At 40.3% G+C, this 22,597-nt stretch overlaps 1 protein-coding gene across 4 annotated transcripts in view; it reads left to right on the forward strand.

Annotated features, from left to right (window-relative positions):
- The window catches only part of LOC134348201 (potassium-transporting ATPase subunit beta-like), a 108,145-nt gene that overhangs the window by 10,112 nt on the left and 75,436 nt on the right, over positions 1-22,597 (forward strand). The window contains exons 2-3 of one of the 4 annotated variants that reach the window (XR_010018373.1): positions 514-569; positions 1,586-5,781. The exons of 2 other annotated variants lie outside the window; for them this stretch is intronic. Coding sequence is in view for 1 of the 2 variants with exons in the window: in XM_063051217.1 (XP_062907287.1) it covers positions 521-569 (49 nt within the window). In the remaining variant the exon portion in view is untranslated. Of the gene's footprint in view, positions 1-513; positions 570-1,585; positions 5,782-22,597 lie in introns of those variants that run through there. One more of the 4 variants, XM_063051217.1, reaches the window with a different exon arrangement.

A 22,597-nucleotide genomic window follows, 5' to 3' on the forward strand; every position in this document is an offset into this window, starting at 1 on the left:
TCTCTTTGAATGCAAGGTTCCCTAAACTTGTTATCTTGGTATTTTATTCTGACAGACATATACAAGCTTTGTACTCTCAAAATTTCACTTTGGAAAGCCTCCCACTTACCAATTACACCTTTGCCAGAAAGCAACCTGTCCCGATCTTTTCTGTTACCATCAAAATTGGCCTTTTCCAATTTAGAAACTCAACTTGAGGACCAGACTTATATTTTTTCCATATATACTTTAAAACTAATAGCATTATGACCACTAACTGTAAAGTGTTTCCCTCCACAAACTTCCGTCACCTGCCCTCTCATTCCCTAATTGAAGATCAAGTATTGCACACTCTCTTGTTGGGACTTCTGTGTGCTGATTAAGGAAACTTCCCTGAACACATTTGTCAAACACTATCCCATCTACCCCTTTTACAGTATGGGAATCCCAGTCAATATGTGGAAAGTTAAAATCACCTTGCATCTTGTTAACCTTTGAGAATAAATAAATACTTGTCTTTCTCCACATGTTTAGTGACCTCATGCAAATGAATAAATGTCTTCACAAAGACCAACAAATTGGCTACAAAAGTAAGTACAGAGTAGTTTATAGTGTCATTAATATTTGCAGCATACAAATTTGTGTAGAGAAGAGATATGTGTCCATGCTAGCCAAATAAGATGTAATTTGGGTTAACTCCAACTCCTTTGCTTTCAGTCTATAGTCTTGGAGGTTACACATCCTGGAGTAATTATCTAAGGTGCTATTAAATATTACTATCTTCATCCAGCGCCCTTCTAGGCAGTGGATTCCAGACCTGCCTCATTTTTTGAGTTCTACCAAATTTTATTTGGTGGACTTGGGAGAACTTGATTAGAATGTGATGCCATATTCATGTGTTTCCTTAACAAGATCAGGTTGGCAAACCTATGGGCTACTAGAGCAACCTAATGAGCCACATGGTGAAGCTACTAGTTAATGACAAAATGCATAAAAGCTCAATAAAGGAAATTCTTAGGATACTAAGATCTTTACTCTTTGGATGAGGTATCCGGAAGGTTTTACAATAAGTTAATTACTCATTTTAAACAGTTTGCCGTGGCTCAAGTGTATAATTTCATGTTATATTTTGCATATCATGTTATTATCTGTTTCTGCTTTCTGGTTATGCCTTTTTATTGCTATTCTGTTTGATTTTGATTGGGGCGGACTGGCTCTGTGGCCTATAGACAACGAGTGACAGCGCTAGATTGAGTTGAAGCTGAACATTCCTGAACTGTTTTCATAGAAATCTACAACATATCACAGGCCCTTCGGCCCACAACGTTTTGCAGACCATATATTGTAACCTACTCTAGAAACTGCCTAGAGTTATCCTACCGCACAGCCCCCTCTTTTTCTAAGCTCCTTGTACCTACTTCCAAGCACCTTAAAACTATGCCCCCTCGTGTTAGCCATTTCAGCCCTGGGAAAAAGCCTCTGGCTATCCGCACGATCAACTTGATGAATTTGTGATTTGATATTTTTTATCCTGTGTTTTTTGCTTTTTTGTGATTTGTTCTTTTTTGTGTGTGGGGGGGGTTGATGTTTTTCTTTCTTTGAACAGGTTCCATCGTGTTTCTTTGTTTCGTGGCTGCCTGAGGGAAGAGAAATCGCAGAGCTGCATACTGCATACATATTTTGATAATAAATGTACTTTGAACAGAGCAGTAATATGGTGACATGGTGTCAGAAATGCCAACGGGACAGATGTGCATGTTTGAGGTGTGTGCAGCTGATATAGTTGTAAAGGTTGATGTGTTCTTGATTTGTTTTTACCACTGTAATTTATATACCTCCAAAGAATAACTGCAATAAATTACCTTTCAGAGACAGAAAATGACAAATATGGTACTTTATTTCCAGTTGTCTTCAAAACATCCTCTCTCATCTCCTCTTTCTTCAACTGTCTTCACTAAAGTTTAGAAGAGTGAAGGGAGATTTCATTGAAACCTATTGAATTTTGAAAGGCTTGGATAGAGTAGACATGGAGAGGATGTTTCCAAAAGTGGGGGAAATCTAGGACCAGAGGACGCAGTCTCAGAATAGACCAGAGATGAGGAGGAATTTCTTTAGCCAGAGGGTGGAATTCATTGTCACATATGGCTATAGAGGCTAAATCATTGGGTATGTTTAAAGTGGAGGTTGATAGATTCTTGATTAGAAAGGTTTTGGGGAGAAGGCAGAAGAATAGGGTTAAGGGGGTTTGATGGGCCAAACAGCCTAATTTTGCTCATATATCTTATGGACTCACCTCCAGCACTTCGACTCTAAGAATGCTTGAATATGGTTTCCAAATCTTTGTTGTATCTAATAGGGGAATACTGTGTTTGTGAACATTGAAATGTAGAACTTTCTTGGGGGACTGCAATAATTTGAGCTTTTACCTACTGATGAGTCATAGAGCTTTACAACACAGAAACAGGCCATTGGGCCCAGCTTGTTCTGGCTGACCAAGCTGCCTGACTGAACTTGTACCATTTGCTTGCATTTAGCCCATATCCCTCTAATTTTTTTTCTCTCCATGTAGCTATTCGAGTATCTAATATAAAATTTTGCAATTGTACTCATCTCCACCACTTCCTCTGGAAGGGCAGTCCATATACCCTTCACCACCTGTAGGAAAAAGTTGTCCCTTGGTTTCTCTTTAAACCTTTCTTCTTTCTCCTTCGAAGCTATGTCCTCTAGATTCTATACCCTCTGCACCATTCCACCTACAGTGAGCACTCCCTCAGCATTGCATACTTTGCCATACCAGAAATTTTATTTGTGTGGTATAAAAATTATTGTAACTCGATCTTAGAAGAGAAGTCAAAAGGGATACAGAGCTAATTTTCTGCAATAAAATTTTAATTTAAATTTCTACCTATAATACAGTACTTCCCATATGCAAATATGAAGAAGGGTTAAAAAAAACATATCAAGCAAACTTTGTTCTCTTTCAAATAATCCAGGGAATTTGTAATAGGATGGAAGAAGAGCTGGAAAAAAATAAGGCAAAGTGTGGGCAGTAAGGAGGTGGTTTGTTGCTATTATTTTGAAAGACTTTGCTTATCGTGAAATATGCCCCCTGCTGTTCTGGAATTTTATTTTGGTGGCATATATGTTGACTGATGTATCCTGAAAATTTTCAGCAAATCGGGTTGTGCTAGCAAACATGATTGACATTGAGCCACGTAGAAAAACAGAAGTTTGAAAGAGGAATTATTTCTAAAATCTGTGTAAAAATGGAAAGTACATTTTAGACCTCAGAATCATACTGAAATGGATGGATCAATTAATGTTGAAGATACTATGGCTCAAAATGGAGGAATACAAAAGTCTTGATTTTCCAGCAAAAGGGGAATTTTGTCAAAACCTAAAGGAATTTCCCCTGCTTTATAATAGCATCTTTTAAATTTGTCAGGGATTCAACTGAAACTTTTTAGGCATCACATCCCAAACACATTGAAGTCAATGAAATATCTTTTCTTCAACAAACCACAATTTAGTGTGAGCTATTCAGGTTCTGGAGCTTTATGTAATGGAATCAGAGCAGATTCATGTTAATGGGATTATTAGCAACAAATGGTTATAACTTAAGTACAGTCGATGCCAAAGGGAGAATTATTAATAATGACCAGACAAGTAATTTATTATGTTACATGGACACAATGCCAGAGGAACTCTGCAGGCCAGCATTTATGCAAAGAGTAAACAGTCAACGTTTTCGGCCTCGACCCTTCAACAAGATATGTTGCTTTGGATTTCCTGCATCTGCAGATTTTCTTGTTGTGTTTCTGATTATGCTGGCTGGTGGGCTACCATTGCCCCAGGCCACAAAGGTAATTCTGTCTCCCATTGAAATAATTACATGGAATCTTTACTGTGCATTTGATGGGCAAATGGAGCTCAAGTTTAATGCCTTTTCTGCAAAAGGAAATCTCTGTTTAGCTTGTCTTTATTTGTGGAGATTTATAACATTTTTGTGTCCAAATTGTTTGCTTGTATTTGACTTTTGCATAAATGGCAGAAGGAGCACATTGCCTGCTAGACTACTGACCTGTCTGCCCCATCATGCGCCTCTTCCTGTGCCTGTGAAGGTCCATGTCGTGTTGTCAGTCGCTTCAGAATCCACACAATTGGTTTGAACCAGGTTGCTCTCTGCCCCAAGAGACACGTCTCAAGTTTTACATTAAAAACCTTTACCAACCAGCAGTTACTCATCTAAGATAAAGCTTTACAATACACTGCGAAGGTGTCAAAGGATATTGCAAAGGTCACAGCTCAAGCATCTTGAGACACTTTTTCCAAAAGAATGCAGTTCTAAAGTATGTAGATTTTTTTTAAAATGCTTGAGATATTTTCATTGCCTCCGGTGGAAATGTTGATTTGGTGTTGCTTATCACAGGGCTCTGGGGATAAAAAAAAAGTATCATCCAGTGTAATCTCTGTGACATAAAGCTCCATAATCTGAAATACTGCTTATAGCCACACCATTTTCAGACTGTGAAGCAATTAAGCACACTTAGATGATTCTGGTCTATAAACAAGGAAACAACAAAAGAGGAGATCCTCTGATTTTCATGAAAAAAAAGTTAGCAGGTTTACAGCGCTCTCTTCATGGCCTCAGCTTCCTAAATTATAAACAGAGAAGGTGCACAACATAGTGGAAATTAATTTATGAAGGTCATTGTCAATCTTATTAATTATAAAAAATGGCAATCAATACATAAAGGGGTTAAATCAGTAATTTACTCTGCTTTGTTGGCTCTTTGGCTGGAGGAGGCAGGACTGAGCAAATACAATACTAGAAAAGGAATGCAGTGTATTTCCAGGAGGGAAATTGCTATGATCTTCAGAATCAGGTTTGTTAATACTGACATATGAAATTTGTCTTGCAGCAGCAGTACAGTGCAATACATTAATTACAATATATTTAAAAATAAATAAGTAGAGCAAAAAGAGAGCAAAAATAGTGAGGTAGTTTTCATTGTCTGTTCAGAAATCTGATGGTGGAGGGAAAGATATTGATCCTAAAATGTTGAGTGTACGTCTCAGGCTCCTCTACCTCTATTTTGGTGGTAGTAAAAAGAAGAGAGGTCCTTGGTGATGGGGACCTTGCAAAGTTCAAAGTAAATTTATTATCAAATTAAATATATGTCACCATATACAACCCAGAGATTCTTTTTCTTGTGGGCATACACACTGACTCCAAGAAACACACTGGAATCAATGAAAGACCACACCCAAATTACAAATAGCAAATTACTAATGTTCAAAAGTCAACAAACTCTGCAAATACAAAAGGAAGAAAATAATTTAAAAAACAATAAATAGTCTATAGGTTGTGGAAACAGTTCAGTGATGGGGCAAGTGAGGTTATACCCTCTGATTCAAGAGCCTGATGGTTGAGGGGTAATAACTGTTCCTGAACCTGGTGGTGTGACTCCTGAGGCTCCTGTACCACCTTCCTGATGGCAGTAGCAAGGCCTGAATGGTGGACGTCTTTGATGATAGATGCTGCTTTCTTGTGACAACACTCTGTGCAGATGTGCTCAATAGTGGGGAGGGCTGTACCATGATGGACTGGGCCCTATCCACTACTTTTTGTAGGATTTTCCGTTCAATGGCATCGCTGTTTCCATACCGGGCCGTGATGCAACCAGTCAGTATACTCTCCACTAAGCATCTATAGAAATTTGTCAAAGCTTGAGATGTAATGCCAAATCTTCACAAACTTCTGAGGAAGTTTAGGTGCTGGTATGCTTTCTTCATAATGGCAAGAGGTTGTTGTTGTGACACCAGTTAGTCAGATGATGGCTCCTTAATGATGGATGTCACCTTTTTGAGCGATTACCTTATGAAGATGTCCTCAGTGCTGGTGAGGCTAATGCTCGTGATAGAGCTGACTGAACTTCCTACAGTTTTTTCCAATCCTGTGCAGTTGTCCCTCCATACCTGATATACGATACATCTGTAGAAATTTGCTAGAGTATTTGGTGACATACAAAATATCCTTGTTGGATTTGGCTTCAGACCAGTCGTTTGTCTGAGGTCTTCTTCCCAAAGATAGCTAAGACTACTATAGATGGTATTCACCAGGATTAAGTTCAGCTCATGCCAGTGTCTGGAGCGAGGGTATCTTCAGAAAACCTTGTATTGAAACTTGGTCTGGAAGTATGAGTTGCTGATACATAGATCATAAGTGCAGAAATCCAGCAATCACTCTCGTTCATCTTGCCAAAACCAATGTGAGCCAGACAGGAGGGCCATGAGTCGTAATCTGCACCACTTGGCATTGAAGTTACCCAGGAGAACAAAATGTTCCTTTCTGGGGGTACTCTCATAAAACTTATTCTTTGCTTCGGATGTGGAGTGCTGAGTGGGAGCATACACAGTGACAAGAGTAACTGGACCTTCAGTGGTGTTGAAGTGAAGAGTAAGAAGTCACTCAGATCTATTGCTGCCTGGTTCCATCATCTTCAACAATGTGTTCCTCACTGCAAAGCGTACTCCATGCTCTGTGTACTTGTCAGGGCTTTTCCCTTGCTAGAAAAAGATTTAGTCTTCTTTGGTGTGCCCAAGTAAGCCAGATGCATCTCCTGAAGGGTGTCTATGTCCTGGTTGATCTCCTCGTTTATTACAGTTGTCTTTCTGACATCACTGATGTTTTGAAAGTTGTCAGAGAGGCCAGTCATCATTGTTCAAACATTCCAGCATCCCAGTTTTAGAGCTGGTCTCTTTCGTTGTGTTGTCTTTTCTGGTGCAGTGTTTTCAGTCTACAGTTTGCTTAATATCTAATCTCCATGCACCCAATGAGAAAAACAGACCATGGTGGGACAGTACCTTTTAGACAGGGGGCAACCCAGTTTAAGGCAGGCAGGAGCTGTCCAGTGAGATCCAAGAATCTCTCCCACCGTCAAACACAACCCCTGGTGCCGTGCTCTATGTCAGTCGAGCATAGTGGCTTCTGCTTCCCGTGTTGTGTTAATGCCATGAGGAGAAGCAGGAGTGTTATCTCCTGAATAGTGTTGAGGCTGCAGAGTGAAGTCAATACATTGTGATATGCAGAGCAAGCTGTTGCCCATGCAGCCGATTCCCTTTCTCCACGCAGCTGACAAATCCAGAGGAATGACAGAGACCGATCAAGTTTGGCACCAGTGGCATTCCAGGAGTTGCCAGACAGTGTTGAACTCAACTTAGGACTGTCTTAGGGATTCCAGCTCCAGATCTTTTCTTGGGGTTTACTCCTGAAACCTTCCCATGAGTGGGGTTAGTTGCAAGCCAGCGGAGGTTTGAGATCAAAGTTTTCCTTCTCCTAGATGAGCTGCCAACCACAGCTGATTACCCCATTTGCCCGAAGTGATTGGTTTTAAGGCATCAGTAACTTGCATTTTCCCCTTCTGTCAGTAGAAATGGTTCTGTGGCCTTTGTAACTAAACCAGACATGATAGCCAGCAGCTGGACTTGATTGTCAGTATTGTCATTGGGAGTATTTAATAGGCATTGAAGCCAAATGCGCTGCCCTAATTGAGTATAAACATTCTCCATCTGAGAGGAACTTACAGATCCTCAGGGCTGCTAGAAATAAAGTTCAGCAGATTGCTGGGCACTTAGCTAACAAGTACCAGATTCGGCTCAGTGAAGACATCCATAGCACTGCAGGGCAATATCAGGAATATATATGATGGCATCAAGAAAGGTCTTTCCCCACCCCACCCCCGAGACCAAGGGTCCCCTCAAATCCATCAATAGGGAAGTAATCACAGACGAGGGCAAACAGATGGGGAGGTGGATAGAACATTACCCTGACCTTTACTACCTCAGCCGTGGATGCCATTGAGTGCCTGCTGACAATGGAACAACTGGATGCACAGCTGACCCTGGAGGTGCGCAGCAAGGCCATCGGCAGTTTGGCCTCAGGAAAGGCACCAGCTGTGTTTTCGCCTCAACGCTCTTCCAGAACTTCTTTGCTCTTCACCTGAAGCATGCATTTGGTACTGGGATTCCCCCGGACTTGATCAAGCACTGTAGGTCTACCCTACTGCACCCTCTGCATGAAGTCCTCTAAGTGTGCTGGTAGGAAGGAACTGTAGTACAGAATATGAGGGATGCCAAGTTCATTACCCTCTACAAAATAGAAGTGACAACCCACACTGCGCAGCACCTCCAGAGCTTGATGGGTCACTATTCCCAGCCTGCAAGGAATTGCATCTGTCTATCAGCCTGAAAAAGACAAACATATTGGGACAAGATGTGGAGGCACCACCAGTCATTACCATTGATAACTACAAACTGGATGTTGTTCATCAATTCACATCAGTTGACCTGGGGACCATCATCAGTGACAACCTGTCCTTGGATGCAGAAATCAACAAGTGCTGTAACAACTCTTACCTTCCTCACCACACGAGTCTGGGAGAGCTCCAAGCTCTCAGTCCAAACAAAGATGGCGATGTACAACATTTTTGTCACCAGCACTCTGCTGTACAGCAGTGAGACCTGGACAACATACTATATGTTAAGCAGGAGAAAAGGCTCAACACCTTGCATTAAAGGTGCCTTCGTTGCATCTTGGGCATTGCCTAGAGAGAGAGTACCCAATGCTGAGATTCTTTCTCATGCAAGCCTCCCAAGTGTGTACACCCTGCTCAGGCAGCATAGACTGCGCTGGCTGGGCCATGTCTGCCGCATACAGAACATTCTCTATGGTGAGTTGGCTTCAGGTAAGAGAACTGCTGACTGCCCGCAGCTGCAGTACAAGGATGTCTTCAAGCGATGGACATCAACGTTGAGTCCCGGTAGGAACTTGCAGCCGACCACACCAGGTGGAGAAGCACCCTGAAAAAACACATTAAGTCAGGCGAAGAAAAATTCCTGAAGGTGACAGAAGACAAATGGGTCCGTAGAAAAGAACACTGCACCTCCACTTATAGATGCGACCTTTGCAGCAGAGACTGCTGCTCTCACATTGGTCTCGTCAGCCACATAAGGCACTGCTCCAACAATGTAGCTAAGACAAAACATCCATCGTCGACCTCGACCAACGTAGGGCCACACACACCAAATATACTCCTTGTTACCATCTAAAATTCTGCCAAGAAGAGTTCTGTTATCAGAAAATTTATAGATGGATTTTGAGCCACACAGTCATGGGCATATAGAGAGTAGAGCAGAGGGCTAAGCACTCATCCTTGAGGTGTACCAGTGGTGATCCTCAGCGAGGAGCAGATGTTATTTCTGATCCACACGGACTGTGATCTCCTGTTGAGGAAGTGAAGGATTCAATTCAGAATCAGGTTTAATATCACTAGCAGATGTCCTGAAATTTGTTAACTTAGCAGCAGCAGTACAATGCAATTCATGATAATATAGAAAGAAAAATAAACAAGTAAACTAACTACAGTCTTACTGATACATCTGAATCTGAATTGAATCCTTGACTTTCTCACTGGGAGATCACAGTCAGTGCGGATCTGAAATGTATCAGAAATACAGTGCCTATAAAAGGTATTCATGCCCCTTGGTAGTTTCCATGTTTTATTGTTTTACAACATTTAATCACAGTGGCTTTTTTGACATTGATCCACAGAAAAGACTTTTTGTGTCAAAGTTAAAACAAATTTCTACAAATTGGTCTGAAGTTATTACAATTATTAAAAACAAAATAATTGATTACACTACTATTCACCCCCCCCCCCCCCCGGTTCAAGTCGGTATTTCGTAGATGCACCTTTGGCAGCAATTACAGCCTTGAGTCTGTGTGGATAGGTCTTTATCAGCTTTGCACATCTGGACACTGTAATTTTTCCCCATTCTTCTTTACAAAACTGCTCAAGTTCAGTCAGATTGCATGGGGATCATGAGTGAACAGCCCTTATCAAGTCCAGCCACAAATTCTCAATAGGATTGAGGTCTGGACTCTGACTTGGCCACTCCAGGACATGAACTTAGTTGTTTTCAAGCCATTCCTGAGTAGCTTTGGCTTTATGTTTGAGGTCATTATCTTGCTGGAAAACAAATCTTCTCCCAAGTTGCAGTTCTCTTGCAGACTGCATCAGGATTTCCCTGTATTTTCCTGCATTCATTTTACCCTCTACCTTCACAAGCCTTCCAGGGCCTGCTGCAGTGAAGCATCCCCACAGCCCCATAGTGTGTTTTGATAATGTGCGTGTGTTTAGCTTATGCCAAACATTGCATTTAGTCTGAAAGCCAAAAAAGCTTAATTTTGGTTTCATCAGACCATAGAACCCTCTTCCAGCTGACTTCAGAGTTTCTCACATGACTTCTGGCAAACTCTAGCCAAGATTTCATGTGAGTTTTTTTCAACAGTGGTTTTCTCTTTGCCTCTCTCCCATCTCAGCCACTGAAGCTTGTAACTCCTCCAGAGTTGTTATAGGTCTCCCTCACTAGTCCCCCTTTTGGCATGGTCACTCAGCTTTTGAGGAGAGCCTGCTCTGGGCAGTGCTATATTCTTTCCATTTCTTGATGACTGATTTTACTCCAAGAGATATTCAGCGACTTGGAAATTTTCTTGTATCCCATTCCTGACTTGTGCTTTTCAATAACTTTTTTGCGGAATTGTTTGGGGTGTTCCTTTGGCTTCATAGTGTAGGTTTTGTCAGGATACTGACTCACCAGCAGTTGGACCTTCCAGATACAGGTGTATTTTTCTACAATCAATTGGAATGTCTTTACAGCACACAGGTGATCTCCATTTAATATATATTATTATATTTGTGTGTGTGTGTGTATATATACTTTTTAATATATGTTTGTGTGTATAAAATAGTTAAAAATAATACAAAAACAGAAATAATGGAAGTGAGGTAGTGTTCATAGGTTCAATGTACATTTAGGGATCATATGGCAGAGGAGAAGAAACTGTTCCTGAATTGCTGCATGTGTGCCTTCAGGCTTCGGTACCTCTCCCCTGATGGTAACAATGCAAAGAGAGCATTTCCTGGGTGATGGGGTCCTTAATGATGGGTGCTGCCTTTCTGAGACACTGCTCCTTGAAGATGTCTTGGATACTATGGAGGCTAGTACCCAAGGTGGAGCTGACTAATTTTACAACTTTCTGTAGCTTATTTCGATCCTGTGCAGTAGCCCCTTCCCCTCCCCCCCCCCATACTGGACAGTGATGCAGCCTGTCAGAATCCTCTCCATTGTACATCTGTAGAAGTTTTCAAGTGTCTCAAAAGTGACAAACCAAATCTCCTCAAACTCCTAATGAAATATAGCTGTTGTCTTGCCTCCTTTATAGCTGCATCAATATGTTGGGACCAAGTTAGATCCTCAGAGATCTTGACATGCAGGAATTTGAAATCGCTCACTCTCTCCACTTCTGATCCCCCTATGAGGACTGGTTGATGTTTCCCCATCCTACCCTTTCTGAAGTCCACAATCAGCTCTTTGGTCTTACTGAAATTGAGTGCCAGATTGTTGCTGCAACACCACTAGCTGGTATATCCTGCTCTTGTACGTCCGCTCATCTCCATCTGAGATTCTGCCAACAATGGTTGTTGTATCAGCAAATTTATAAATGGTATTTGAGCTATACCAAGCCACGCAGTCATGGGTATAGAGAGAGTAGAGCAGTGGGCTAAGCACGCATCCCTGAGGTGCACTAGTGTTGATTGTCAGTGAGGAGGAGTTATTAATACCAATCCACACAGATTGTGGTCTTCTGGTTAGTAAGTCGAGGATCTAATTGCAGAGGGAGGTACAGGGGCCCAGATTCTGTAGCTTATCAATCGGGACTCTGAGAATGATGATGTTAAGCACTGAGCTGTAGTCAACGAACAGCATCCTGACATAGGTGTTTGTATTATCCAGAAGATCTAAGGCTGTGTGAAGAGCCATTGAGATTACATCTGCTGTAGATCTATTGTGGCTACAGGCAAATTGCAGTGGGTCCAGTTCCTTCCAAAGGCAGGAACTGATTCTGGCCATGACCAACCTCTTAAAGTATTTCATCACCGTAGATCTGAGTACCACTGGATATTGTCATTAAGGCATCTCACGCTACTCTTCTTGGGCACTGGTATAATCTTTGCCCTTTTGAAGCAGGTGGGAACTTCCGACCATAGCAATGGGAGGTTGAAAATGTCCTTAAATACACCTGCCATTTGGTTGGCACAAGTTTTCAGGACCTTACCAGGTACTTCATCAGGCCCTGCTGCCTTATGAGGGTTCACCGTCCTAAAAGGCAGCCTGGCATCGCCTCCGAGGCAGAGATCATGGGGTCACCAGGTGCAGCAGGGGTCTTCACAGCTGTAGTTATATTCTCCCTTTCAAAGCGAGCATCAAAGGCATTGAGCTCTTCTGGTATTGAAGCATCACTGTGATTCATGCTTTGGGTTTCGCTTTGTTGGAAGCGTAGGACAGTGTTGAGTTAAGCTTCAACTATTTGGTAAGCCACTGACTTTGTACAGACCCTGTCAGAGTTGACGTACATCCAACATTGCCTCCAAACTTGCTTGGAATTGTTTCTTCGCTCTTGAAATAGCCCTCTACCCCTCTACAAATCATACCTGGTTTTCTTCTACAGGTCTGGATTGCCAGACTTAAATCTAAGCAGACGATGAACCTCTTGGTTCATCCACGGCTTTTGATGTGGGAATGTACAGCAAGTTTTTGTAGGTACACACTCATACATACAGGTTTTAATGAAGTTGGTAACAACTGTGGCAACTTCATCCAATTCATGTTGAATCCCTGAATACAGTCCAGTCCACTGATTCAAAGCAGTCCTGTAAGCATTCTTGTGCTTCCCATGTCCATACCTTCTCAATTCTCACAACTGTTGCTGCAGTCTTCAGTCTCTGCCTATACTCAGGGAGTAGAAGTATAGACAGGTGATCAGACTTCCGGAAGTGTGGGCGTGTAAGCAGTTTTGATCTTAGTCTAATAGTGGTCCAGTGTGATGTTTCCCCTGATACTACAAGTGGTTTGTTAATGATAATTGTTTAGTGATTTTTCAAGCTGGCCTAGTTAATATCCCCCAAAATGGTGGTGAAGGCATCAGGGTGTGCTATTTTGTGCATGTTGATCACATCACTCAAATCATGCCTGTAGACATTGGCCTGAGCTGGAATGTATACTGCCACCAAAACGATTGCTGAAATCTCCCATGACGAGTAAAATGGATGGCACTTAATTGAGAGATATTCTGGGTCTGGTGAGCAAAATTGGGACGTCACCACATGGAGTTGACATGAGGCATCACACCACCACCTCTACTTTTGAGAGACCCAACAGTTCTATCTTGACGGTGTATAGTGAACCCATCAATCTAAATCGCTGCGAATGGTACGAAAGGGTTAACCAGGATTCTGTGAAGCAGAGAATGCACACTGTTCTAATGTCTCTCTGATACAGCACTCTAGCTCTGAGATCATCAATTTTATTTACCAGAGACTGTATATTTGCCAGCAAGGTAATCGGAATTGCAGAAATACTTGCCCAAGTTTTGAAGCTTGTTGCTTAGTACTGTGGAGATGATGGTGTTGAACTCTGAGCTGTAATCAATAAACTGCAGCCTGATAAACACTGAGCTGTAATCAATGAACTGATAAGGTATTTCTGTTGTCAAGGTGATCCAAGAATGAGCAGAGAGCCAGTGAGATTGCATCCACTGTACACCTATCGTGGCAATAAGCAAATTGCAGCAGGTCCAGGTCCTTGCTTAGGCTGAAGTTAATTCTAGCCGTGACCAAATTCTCAAAGCACTTCAACACAGTAGATGTGAGTGCAACTGGGCAATAGCCATTGAGGCTGTTCATCATGCTCTTCTGTGACCCTTAATCTGTGACAGTCTTGAGTCAAGCTTCAACTGTTTGGTGAGCCACGGATTTTCTAATTGAGCAATTTGCTTTTCACTAGTTTTTTTAAAAGAGTAACATCAGAGTACTGTTATGAAAAGGGATACCAGCATATAAATCCCCAAGTACTGTACAGTTGACTTTGTTTATTGGTTAAATATGGTTGTCCTCAGACTAAACACTGCACTTCAAATCCAGTGACTGTTTCTGAAAGCAAGCTGAGAAGAATTTATTGTGAAGGAAAGATTTTGGTGCCAAATTGAAGTCTTCCGATTGCATAGCTGTCATCATCATGGCATATACCAGTCCTGCAATTTAATGCTTGTCCAACTATTTACAAATCAAATTTTACTGTCATAAAACATACTATATTCCTAATTTTCTCATGTAACAGTGTCACATGATGTGATGTCATGTTATGCATTACCTGAAAATGTGAGAAATGGAATTTATAAATGGTATTGCCTATTGCAATGGGACCAATTTGATAACTTTCAAAGGTGGGGTGTAAGCATGATGACTGATAAATGCCTAGTTTCAATCCCAAGTAACAGGTGTAGGTTGCTGTTTCATTGACAATAGTTATTGATCCACTGCTGCCTCCTCTAGGCAAAGAACGATGCAGAACAAAACAAATCACAGACATTATTCATTGATTTGATTTTCTCTTTTTGATTGGCTATAGTGTAAGCAAAAGTACATTTTTTAAATGAACAAAGTAGAAATGCATTTTGATGGTTGACTGCAATAACATACTCTGTGGCTACTTTATTAGCTACACCTGTACACCTTGTTAATCTAATCAGCCAATCACGTGGAGCAACTCAATGAATAAAAGCATGTAGACATAGTCAAGAGGTTCAGCTTTTGTTCAGACTAAATATCAGAATGGGGAAGAAATGTGATCTAAGTGACTTTGACTGTGTAGTTTTTTTTTGTTGCTAAACAGGGTATTTTGAGTATCTCAGAAAATGCTGATCTCCTGCAACTTTCACACACAACAGTCTCTAGAATTTACAGAGAATGGTGAGAAAAATAAAAAGCATCCAGTGAGTGTTAGGTAGTTCTGTGGGTGAAACCCTGTTAATGAGGGAGGTCAAAGGAGAATGGCAACAGTAACTCAAATAGCCACACATTACAACAGTGGTGTGTGCAAGAGCAGCTCTGAATGCACAGCATGTCGAACCTTACAGTGGATGGGCATACACTCTGTGGCCACTTTATTAGGTACAGGAGGTACATGGTAAAGTGGCTACTGAGTGCTTATTCTCATTGGATTATGTTAAAATTCTGCTTCTATAAATAGGAACTGTACAAACTATGCATGGGAAGTTAAGTACTAGAGACAAAGATTTATGATTGAGAGTGGGAATTTGACTTGGTCTCTAAATGTGTTTTTGCAGCAATGTTAAACTTTTACATGTATTGTTGATAGGGTTGTGCAGTGGAAAGTTTCGGAGAATTGGGATCAGTTTTTGTTCTCATTGAGTTGTGTTATCTGGTTAGTCTTTTACTTTTTCATAATGGGTGCAGCGTACAATATATCCTTATAGCTTGATCCAATAAAATCAATTGTTTATATTTGTACTAAATGCTAAAAATTAATTTTGAATAATTGCAATGTTTTAATTTTTGTATTTAATGCTTAGCTTATTAAAATAAAGATTGAGAATTGTTGATCTCATGTATTATAATAAATTATAAACTATTATTCTTTTATATTATAATATTTTTAAAATTCTTTGAATAGTTCATCAAATACTTCACTAATAGCAAATGGAAATATGAATAAATTCTGAATGATTATTTGCATTTTCAGGAAACTGCAAATCTGTGAAACTTTAATAATTTCTTCTTTTATTAATTTTAAATAATTACAGTGGATTCTGGTTAATCATTGCAGCTGCTTATTTTGGACAACTCTTAAAGAACAAAAACTAATCAAGAAAATAGCTGGAATTCTCTTGGTTTATTTGAGACACTATGCTGCTTAATTTGGGTAGGTGACTTGCCGAACATTTTCTAACTAGCGTCAGTCTTGTGTGGCCAATAGACATAACACTGCTTCGAGCAAACAATTTTTATATAGTGTCAGCTACATGTGTTTGTATTTGAAAAGCAGTAATTTCTGTCACTGATAGTCGGTGAGAAATAAACAGTAAGACGATTGAGAGCTGTTTTGCTCACTGCAGTTTTAAGCATTCAGGCTTGGAGCTGCCAGAAATGGCCAGGAGTGAAAATGAAATTATTTCACTACTTTAAGTTAGAAACTACAGAGAATTTGAATGTATCAACATTCATCTTGAACGTTACAATAAAAGTGAAGATTTGGAGGTTGCAATTATTGACAGCATTGTATGGAGGCAGTGTATTATCTACACTAGGTGTCTTCATTGATTTTGTCCATTTGCAGTCTGATTTTGTCCATTTACAGTCAAAAGAACGTGATGCTGATGAATTCCTCTTGTCAATAAGTATTCGGAATGAATGCACAGTTTTACAGTACTGCAGTAGCGTTGGTACTGTTCTAATTCTGTATTTCATTTAAGTACATAATTTGTTACTCAGTTTGTCTTTTTTAACACCTTTTTAACTATTTCCATGAAACTTCAGCTAATTGGGGCAGCTGCTTAATTGGGCCAAAATGTACTGGTCCCGATGTCTCCCCATTAACCTGAATCCACTGCATTTTTTTCCTGTAAAGTCTTTTCTTCAGGAGTTCAGTGAGGCCCTCTTACTGCTTCCTCTCTGATCTCTGCTGCACCCTGACTCTTCGACCACGTGCTCACCAAGGCACTTTTTCTGGTTTCTTCCCCCTTCCTTTCCAGTCCTAATGTAACTTCTTGGCCTAAAATGTTGAATGTTTATTCCTCTCCATAGATGTTGCCAGCGCTGAAGTTCCTCCAGAACTTAGTGTGTGTTACTAGTGTTTATAATCATTTTTCTCTTTTTGTCATTGAAGCTACCTTTTTATCTTTGGCTGTATTGAAATGTTATGTTTTTATTTTAGTGTATTTAGTGATACAGTGCAGAGTTGACCCTTCTGGCCCATTGATCCACAGCACCCCAGCAAACCTACAACCCCGATTAACCCTAACCTAATTATAGGACAATTTACTATAACCAGTTTACCTACCCAGTACATCTTTGGACTGTAGGAGGAAACCGGAGCAACCTATGCATTCCACAGGGAGCAATGTATAGGTATAGAGACAACTTACAGAATGGTACCAGAATTGAACCCTGGAACACCCCGAGCTATAATAGTGTCGTGCTAACTGCTACGCTAGCGTGCTCCTTAAAAGCAAGCTTGCTTTTAACAAAGAAATCCATTCTATAACTTTGTAATGCTAGAGCTACACAGCAAGGGAGCTAATTTGTTTCTGTGCATTAGTAATGGCTGAGAGAAAGGACGTTATAAATGAGTGACTGGACAGATCTTAGTCCAGCACGTTAACTGGGAATAAACTGCAGAGGGATAGTTCCAAGAACTGCAAATGTTGTGCTTTTCTTTAAGTATGTATTTTGTAGTTTTATTTTTCTCTATCCTTCAGTGTACCTGAACCTCTTTGCATTTTGAAGCAATTTCCATTTACTTTTGAACTGATTTTAAAAATGCAACTGGCACTAGGTAAAGTGAGCATTCTGTTCAATTTGCAGTCTGTTATGAAGACCTGATATCACTAAATTACATTGAACAGAGTCTTTATTCCTACTCAAACTAGTGTATGAACTATTCCTTGTGAAATAAGGAAAGGAGAGAAAATGTTTGAAAAGGATATACAAACAACCAAAAAATCTGTTCTCTTTTGTCCATACTCTTTTTAATCACACAGTTACCTGATGAAAATAGCGCAGGAATAAATTGGCAAGAACTTGAGAGGTTGAACGAGCTGGGGCTTTTCTCTTTGGAGTGGAGGAAGATGAGAAGTTATATGATAGAAGTGTGTAAGATGATAAGAAGCATTGAGAGAGTGGACAACCAGCACCTTTATCCCAGGGTGGAAATGGCTAATACGAGAGAGCATAATTTTAAGATGATTGGAAGAAAGTATTGGCGGGTTGTCAGAAGTAGCTGTTTTACACAGAATGGTGAGAGTGTGGAATACGCAGCTAGGGGTGGTGGTAGAGGCAGCTACAGTGCCTCTAAAAGGTATTCACCCCAATGGAAGTTTTCGTGTTTTATTGTTTTACAACATTGAATCACAGTGGATTTAAATTGGCTTTTTTGACATTGATCAACAGAAAAATACACTTTGATGTGAAAGTGAAAACCAATCTCTACAAATTGATCTAAATTAATCACAAATATAAAACGCAAAATGATTGATTGCATAAGTATTCACTCCCTTCGTCAGTATATAGTAGTTGCACCTCTGGCAGCCATTACAGCCTTCAGACTGTGTGGATAGGTCTGTATCAGCTTTGCCCATTTGAACACCGCAATTTTTTCCCCCATTCTCTTTTACAAAACTGCTCAAGCTGTGTCAGATTGCAAGGGGATTGTGAGTGAACAGTCCTTTTCAAGTCAAACCACAAATTCTCAATTGGATTGAGGTCTGGACACTTGGTCACTCCAGGACATGAATGTTGTTTTTAAGCCATTCCTGTGTAGCTTTGGCTTTATGCTTGGGGTCATTGTCTTGCCAGAAAACAAATCTCCCAAGTCGCAGTTCTCTTGCAGACTGCATCAGGTTTTCCTCCAGGATTTTTCTGTATTTTGCTGCATTCATTTTACCCTCTACCTTCACGGGCCTTCCAAGGCCTGATGCAGTGAAGCATTCCCACAGCATGATGTAGCCACCACCGTGCTTCATGGTAGGGATGGTATGTTTGTGATGATGTACGGTGTTCGCCAAACATAATGTTTAGTCCGATAGCCAAAAAGCTTAATTTTGGTTTCATCAGACCGTAGAACCTTCTTCCTCTCAGATTTTGAGGACTGCCTGCTCTAGGCAGATTTACTGCTGTGCCATGTTCTTTCCATTTCTTGATGATTGAATGAACTGTACTCCAGGGATATTTAGTATCTTGGAAATTTTCTTGTATCCATCTCCTAAATTGTGCTTTTCAATAACCTTTTTGCGGAGTTGCTTGGAGTGTTCTTGTGTTCTTTTGTCTCTATGATTTATTTTGCCAGGATCACCAGCAGTTGGATCTTCCAGATCCAGGTGTATTTTTACTGCAATCAATTGAAACACCTTGACTGTACACAGATGATCTCCATTTAACTAATTATGTGATTTCTAAAACCAATTGGCTGCACCAGTGATGATTTGCTGTGTGGGGGGTGAATACTTGTGCAATCAATTATTTTGTGTTTTACATTTATAATTATTTTAGATCACCTTGTAGAGATTTGTTTTCACTTTGACACAATTTTTTTTTCTGTTGATCAGTGTCAAAAAAGCCAAATTAAATCCACAGTGATTCAATGTTGCAAAACAATAAAACATGAAAACTTCGTGGGGGCAGACGTGAATACTTTCTATAAGCACTGTGCATTAAGGACTTCTAAGAGACTCTTAGATAGGCATATGGATGAAAGAAAAATGGAAGGCTATGCAGGAGGAAAGCATTAGATTGATCTTGCAGTGGGTTAAAAAGATTGACACAAATCATGGGCTGAAGGGCTGGTACAGAGCTGTACTCTTCTAAAGCTATTCTTTCACCTTTGAGATAAGGCTAGAAAGCAAAGCCTACAATGTGGGCCCAACCATTACACATGCCAATGCCTGTGTGATGTACATTGTGTTTTGTAGGGAAGGAGAAAAACTAAAACGTCTTTGACTTCCAGTCAAGATGGTGTCTGCGTACAATGCTCCTATGGTCAACATTTTCTGGATGGATCATGAAACCATATATTACGCTTCTGTTATGTCTATTATGTTTGTTTTTCATCTTGGATGTGATTTTAGAACTGTTGGAGACTGTGGTTTGCATTTTGGAGATTGTTTGGGTGTTTCAGCACTCTGCAGTCTCTGATGCAGAAGCAACGTGTGAGAACGCTGTGGGATGAGGCACAAGCGGATGTTCGACTCCATTTTGCTGATTAAATCTTCTATTGTTCACCGAATAAAGTGATGAGGGAGGTTGAAACATCAGGGCAACTGTGGAAGGTGACCATCTGCTGCCTGCCTTTTTATTGCTGTGGCATCGCTCTGCTGCTGGAGAGGAGAGACTGCCATTTGATCGCTCTGCTACCAGAGTGGAGAGACCGCTGTGTGATCGCTGGGGGAAGGGGGGTTGCTTGCTGCTGGAAAGGGAAGGCCTGCAGTTGTGCCTAGAGAAAGTTACCCAGGTTTGTATATGGACTTGGATTATGGGCTTTTATTCGGTCTTATAGTTTTTCAATATCTTTCGCTTTTTGCCCTATCTTTCCCATTTTTGTGTGTGCAGGGGAGGGGGCTGTCATTCTTTCCTTTCTTGGTTTTGTGGCTACCTGGAGAAGAAGAATTTCAGAGATGTGTACTTTGGTAATAAATGAATTTTGAATCTTTGTAATTATTAATGACCTTTTTCGAAACATTGGCTTTTATACATGCCATCTCAGCTTAAGGCAAAATTACTTCTGTGTTCTGCTAAACCTTATTTTAATCCTTAAAACTATTAATTGCATCCAGCTTTGAGTTGTGAATGTTTCAAAATCCAGATAACTGTTAATGATATTTGTAATGTCTGAGAGCTCTATGTAGTTTATTGAAAATAACAACAGTTCTACAGGTCATGCAAGTGTACAAATGAAGGCTACAGAGCAAGGGTTCTCAAACATTTCCTGCCATGGATCCCTACCATTAACCGAAGGATCTGTGGACCCCAAGTTGGGAACCTATACGGTAGGGAGATGCAGTTTGGGAAATCATTGGTAACTCCATGGTGGATGGCAGAACTGATTTGATTAAAGGCTGCTATATGTTATCCAAACTTTTTGACGGAAGACTATGCCCATGAGGATGGTGCATAGGAATTACTAGATGAGGAAAGACCAAGGTCCATCTAGTTCTCCTTGTACCACCCTGCTGGTTGCATAAACGACGGTAATGGCATTTTGCCTAAATATGGCAATTACTCTGTCTACAAATGAGGTAAGGAAGACACAAGTGTAAAATTTAGCAAACTAAGTCACCTGGTAGCTAGATGTGACATTCTGATAACTATTCTGTCCATTAAGAACAGAATTCTGCTTCAAAGGAAGCATGTTGCTCAGAATATTGCTCAATGACATGAGTTTCTGCTGATTTGCTTTTGTGATGGCTCCGTATGCTAGTTCTGCCTGCTTGTTTTTGTCTACTTTGTCATTTTCAGTTGAAAGGTGCTATCGCTTCCAGAGAGCATGCAAAGTTATTTGTTTTTCAGGATGTGCTCAATGTTTATTCTCCATTTCTAATTGCATTTGAGAAGATGACAATGAGATGCCACCTGCTTGAACTATTGTGCTCTTTCTGGGAAAGGTACATCTACAATAATGCTGGGTAAAGAGTTCCAGGATTTGGACCCAGCGGCTATGAAGGAATGCAGTTAAAATGTTAAAAAAATTAAAATGGTAAGTAGCTTAGAGAACCTACAGTTAGTGGTGTTCCCATGCTTCTGCTGCCCTTGTCCTTAGTGGTAAACGTTGCAGGTTTGTGTGGTACTGTCAAAAGCCGCATCTCATGATTTCGCTGATCCACCTGTTATGAATATCTTATTTTATGTCCTTTCAGTAGTTACAGTAACCTTATTGATCTAATTGTACAGCTAGTCGCTCATGATAAAATTCACTTTATTTTTCCCTTGAGCAGTCGTTTGATCTTGATTATGAAATTAAATTTGTTCTGTGTAGTGCTGGAGTGTAAAGTTTGGTGGATTTTGTGGGAAGAGTTCTGAGTCAGGAATGTAAATTCTAGGTACACAGCAGAATTTTCTGCACTAAATTACGATTGCTACTTTGATCTAGTGAGGGCTGTACTGCCAGGAACCCAAGTCTGCACGTCGCCTTGGTAAATGTAAAATAAACTTAGCATATCTGAACACTTTTTCAGTGCTATAATTCACAGTTGTAAGTAACTAGGCAGCACAGTAGTGTAACGAATGGGTGTAATTGGGTGTCATGGGCTCTTGGACCAGTTACTGTGCTGTATCTCTAAATAAAATAAAGCTAATCTAAAGTCAGGTTTTCTTTATCCTCCTAACTCCATCAAAAATCAAATTAGTTGATCATAAATTTTAGTGTTTTTGACTTTGCATTAACATGCCAGCTACTGTCTGCTTGTTTCTGAATGCATTTCAAACAATAATCCTGAATTCTGTATTGTTCCTGTAAATGAAGTTTCAGCTTTCTAATTTCTTGTGTCTGTACAGCCTTAAATAACAAATAATTCAGGGAGCTATCCCTAAAATCGTGTTTGTCCTTGTTGGCCCTAAACAATGGTAACATTTTCAGTTTATAAACTGGTTACCATAAAATGTTCATTGCTTTACCTAATGTTTACTCTGAGTTTTACAGAAAATGGAGAGTAAGACTTGCTGCCAGACTTACTTTGGACTTGGTATTATTTTGCCCAACACACTGATGTAATGGGCTTTGGCTCTTCACGATAATACTCAACCTGAAAACATTGACATTGAAAAAGGCCAAAGTTATAATGTATCTTGTTGTTGTGAATAAATTGTGACTACATTTATAAAACGATTCAGCAAGGAAATGGGCCCTTTGACTCACTGATTCCCCAGAGACTATCAAACACCCTTTTTTCACACTCATCCAAATGTAATCATCTTATTCTTCCACA

The sequence above is a fragment of the Mobula hypostoma genome, chromosome 6, assembly GCF_963921235.1.
Source record: "Mobula hypostoma chromosome 6, sMobHyp1.1, whole genome shotgun sequence".
Lineage (NCBI taxonomy): Eukaryota > Metazoa > Chordata > Chondrichthyes > Myliobatiformes > Myliobatidae > Mobula > Mobula hypostoma.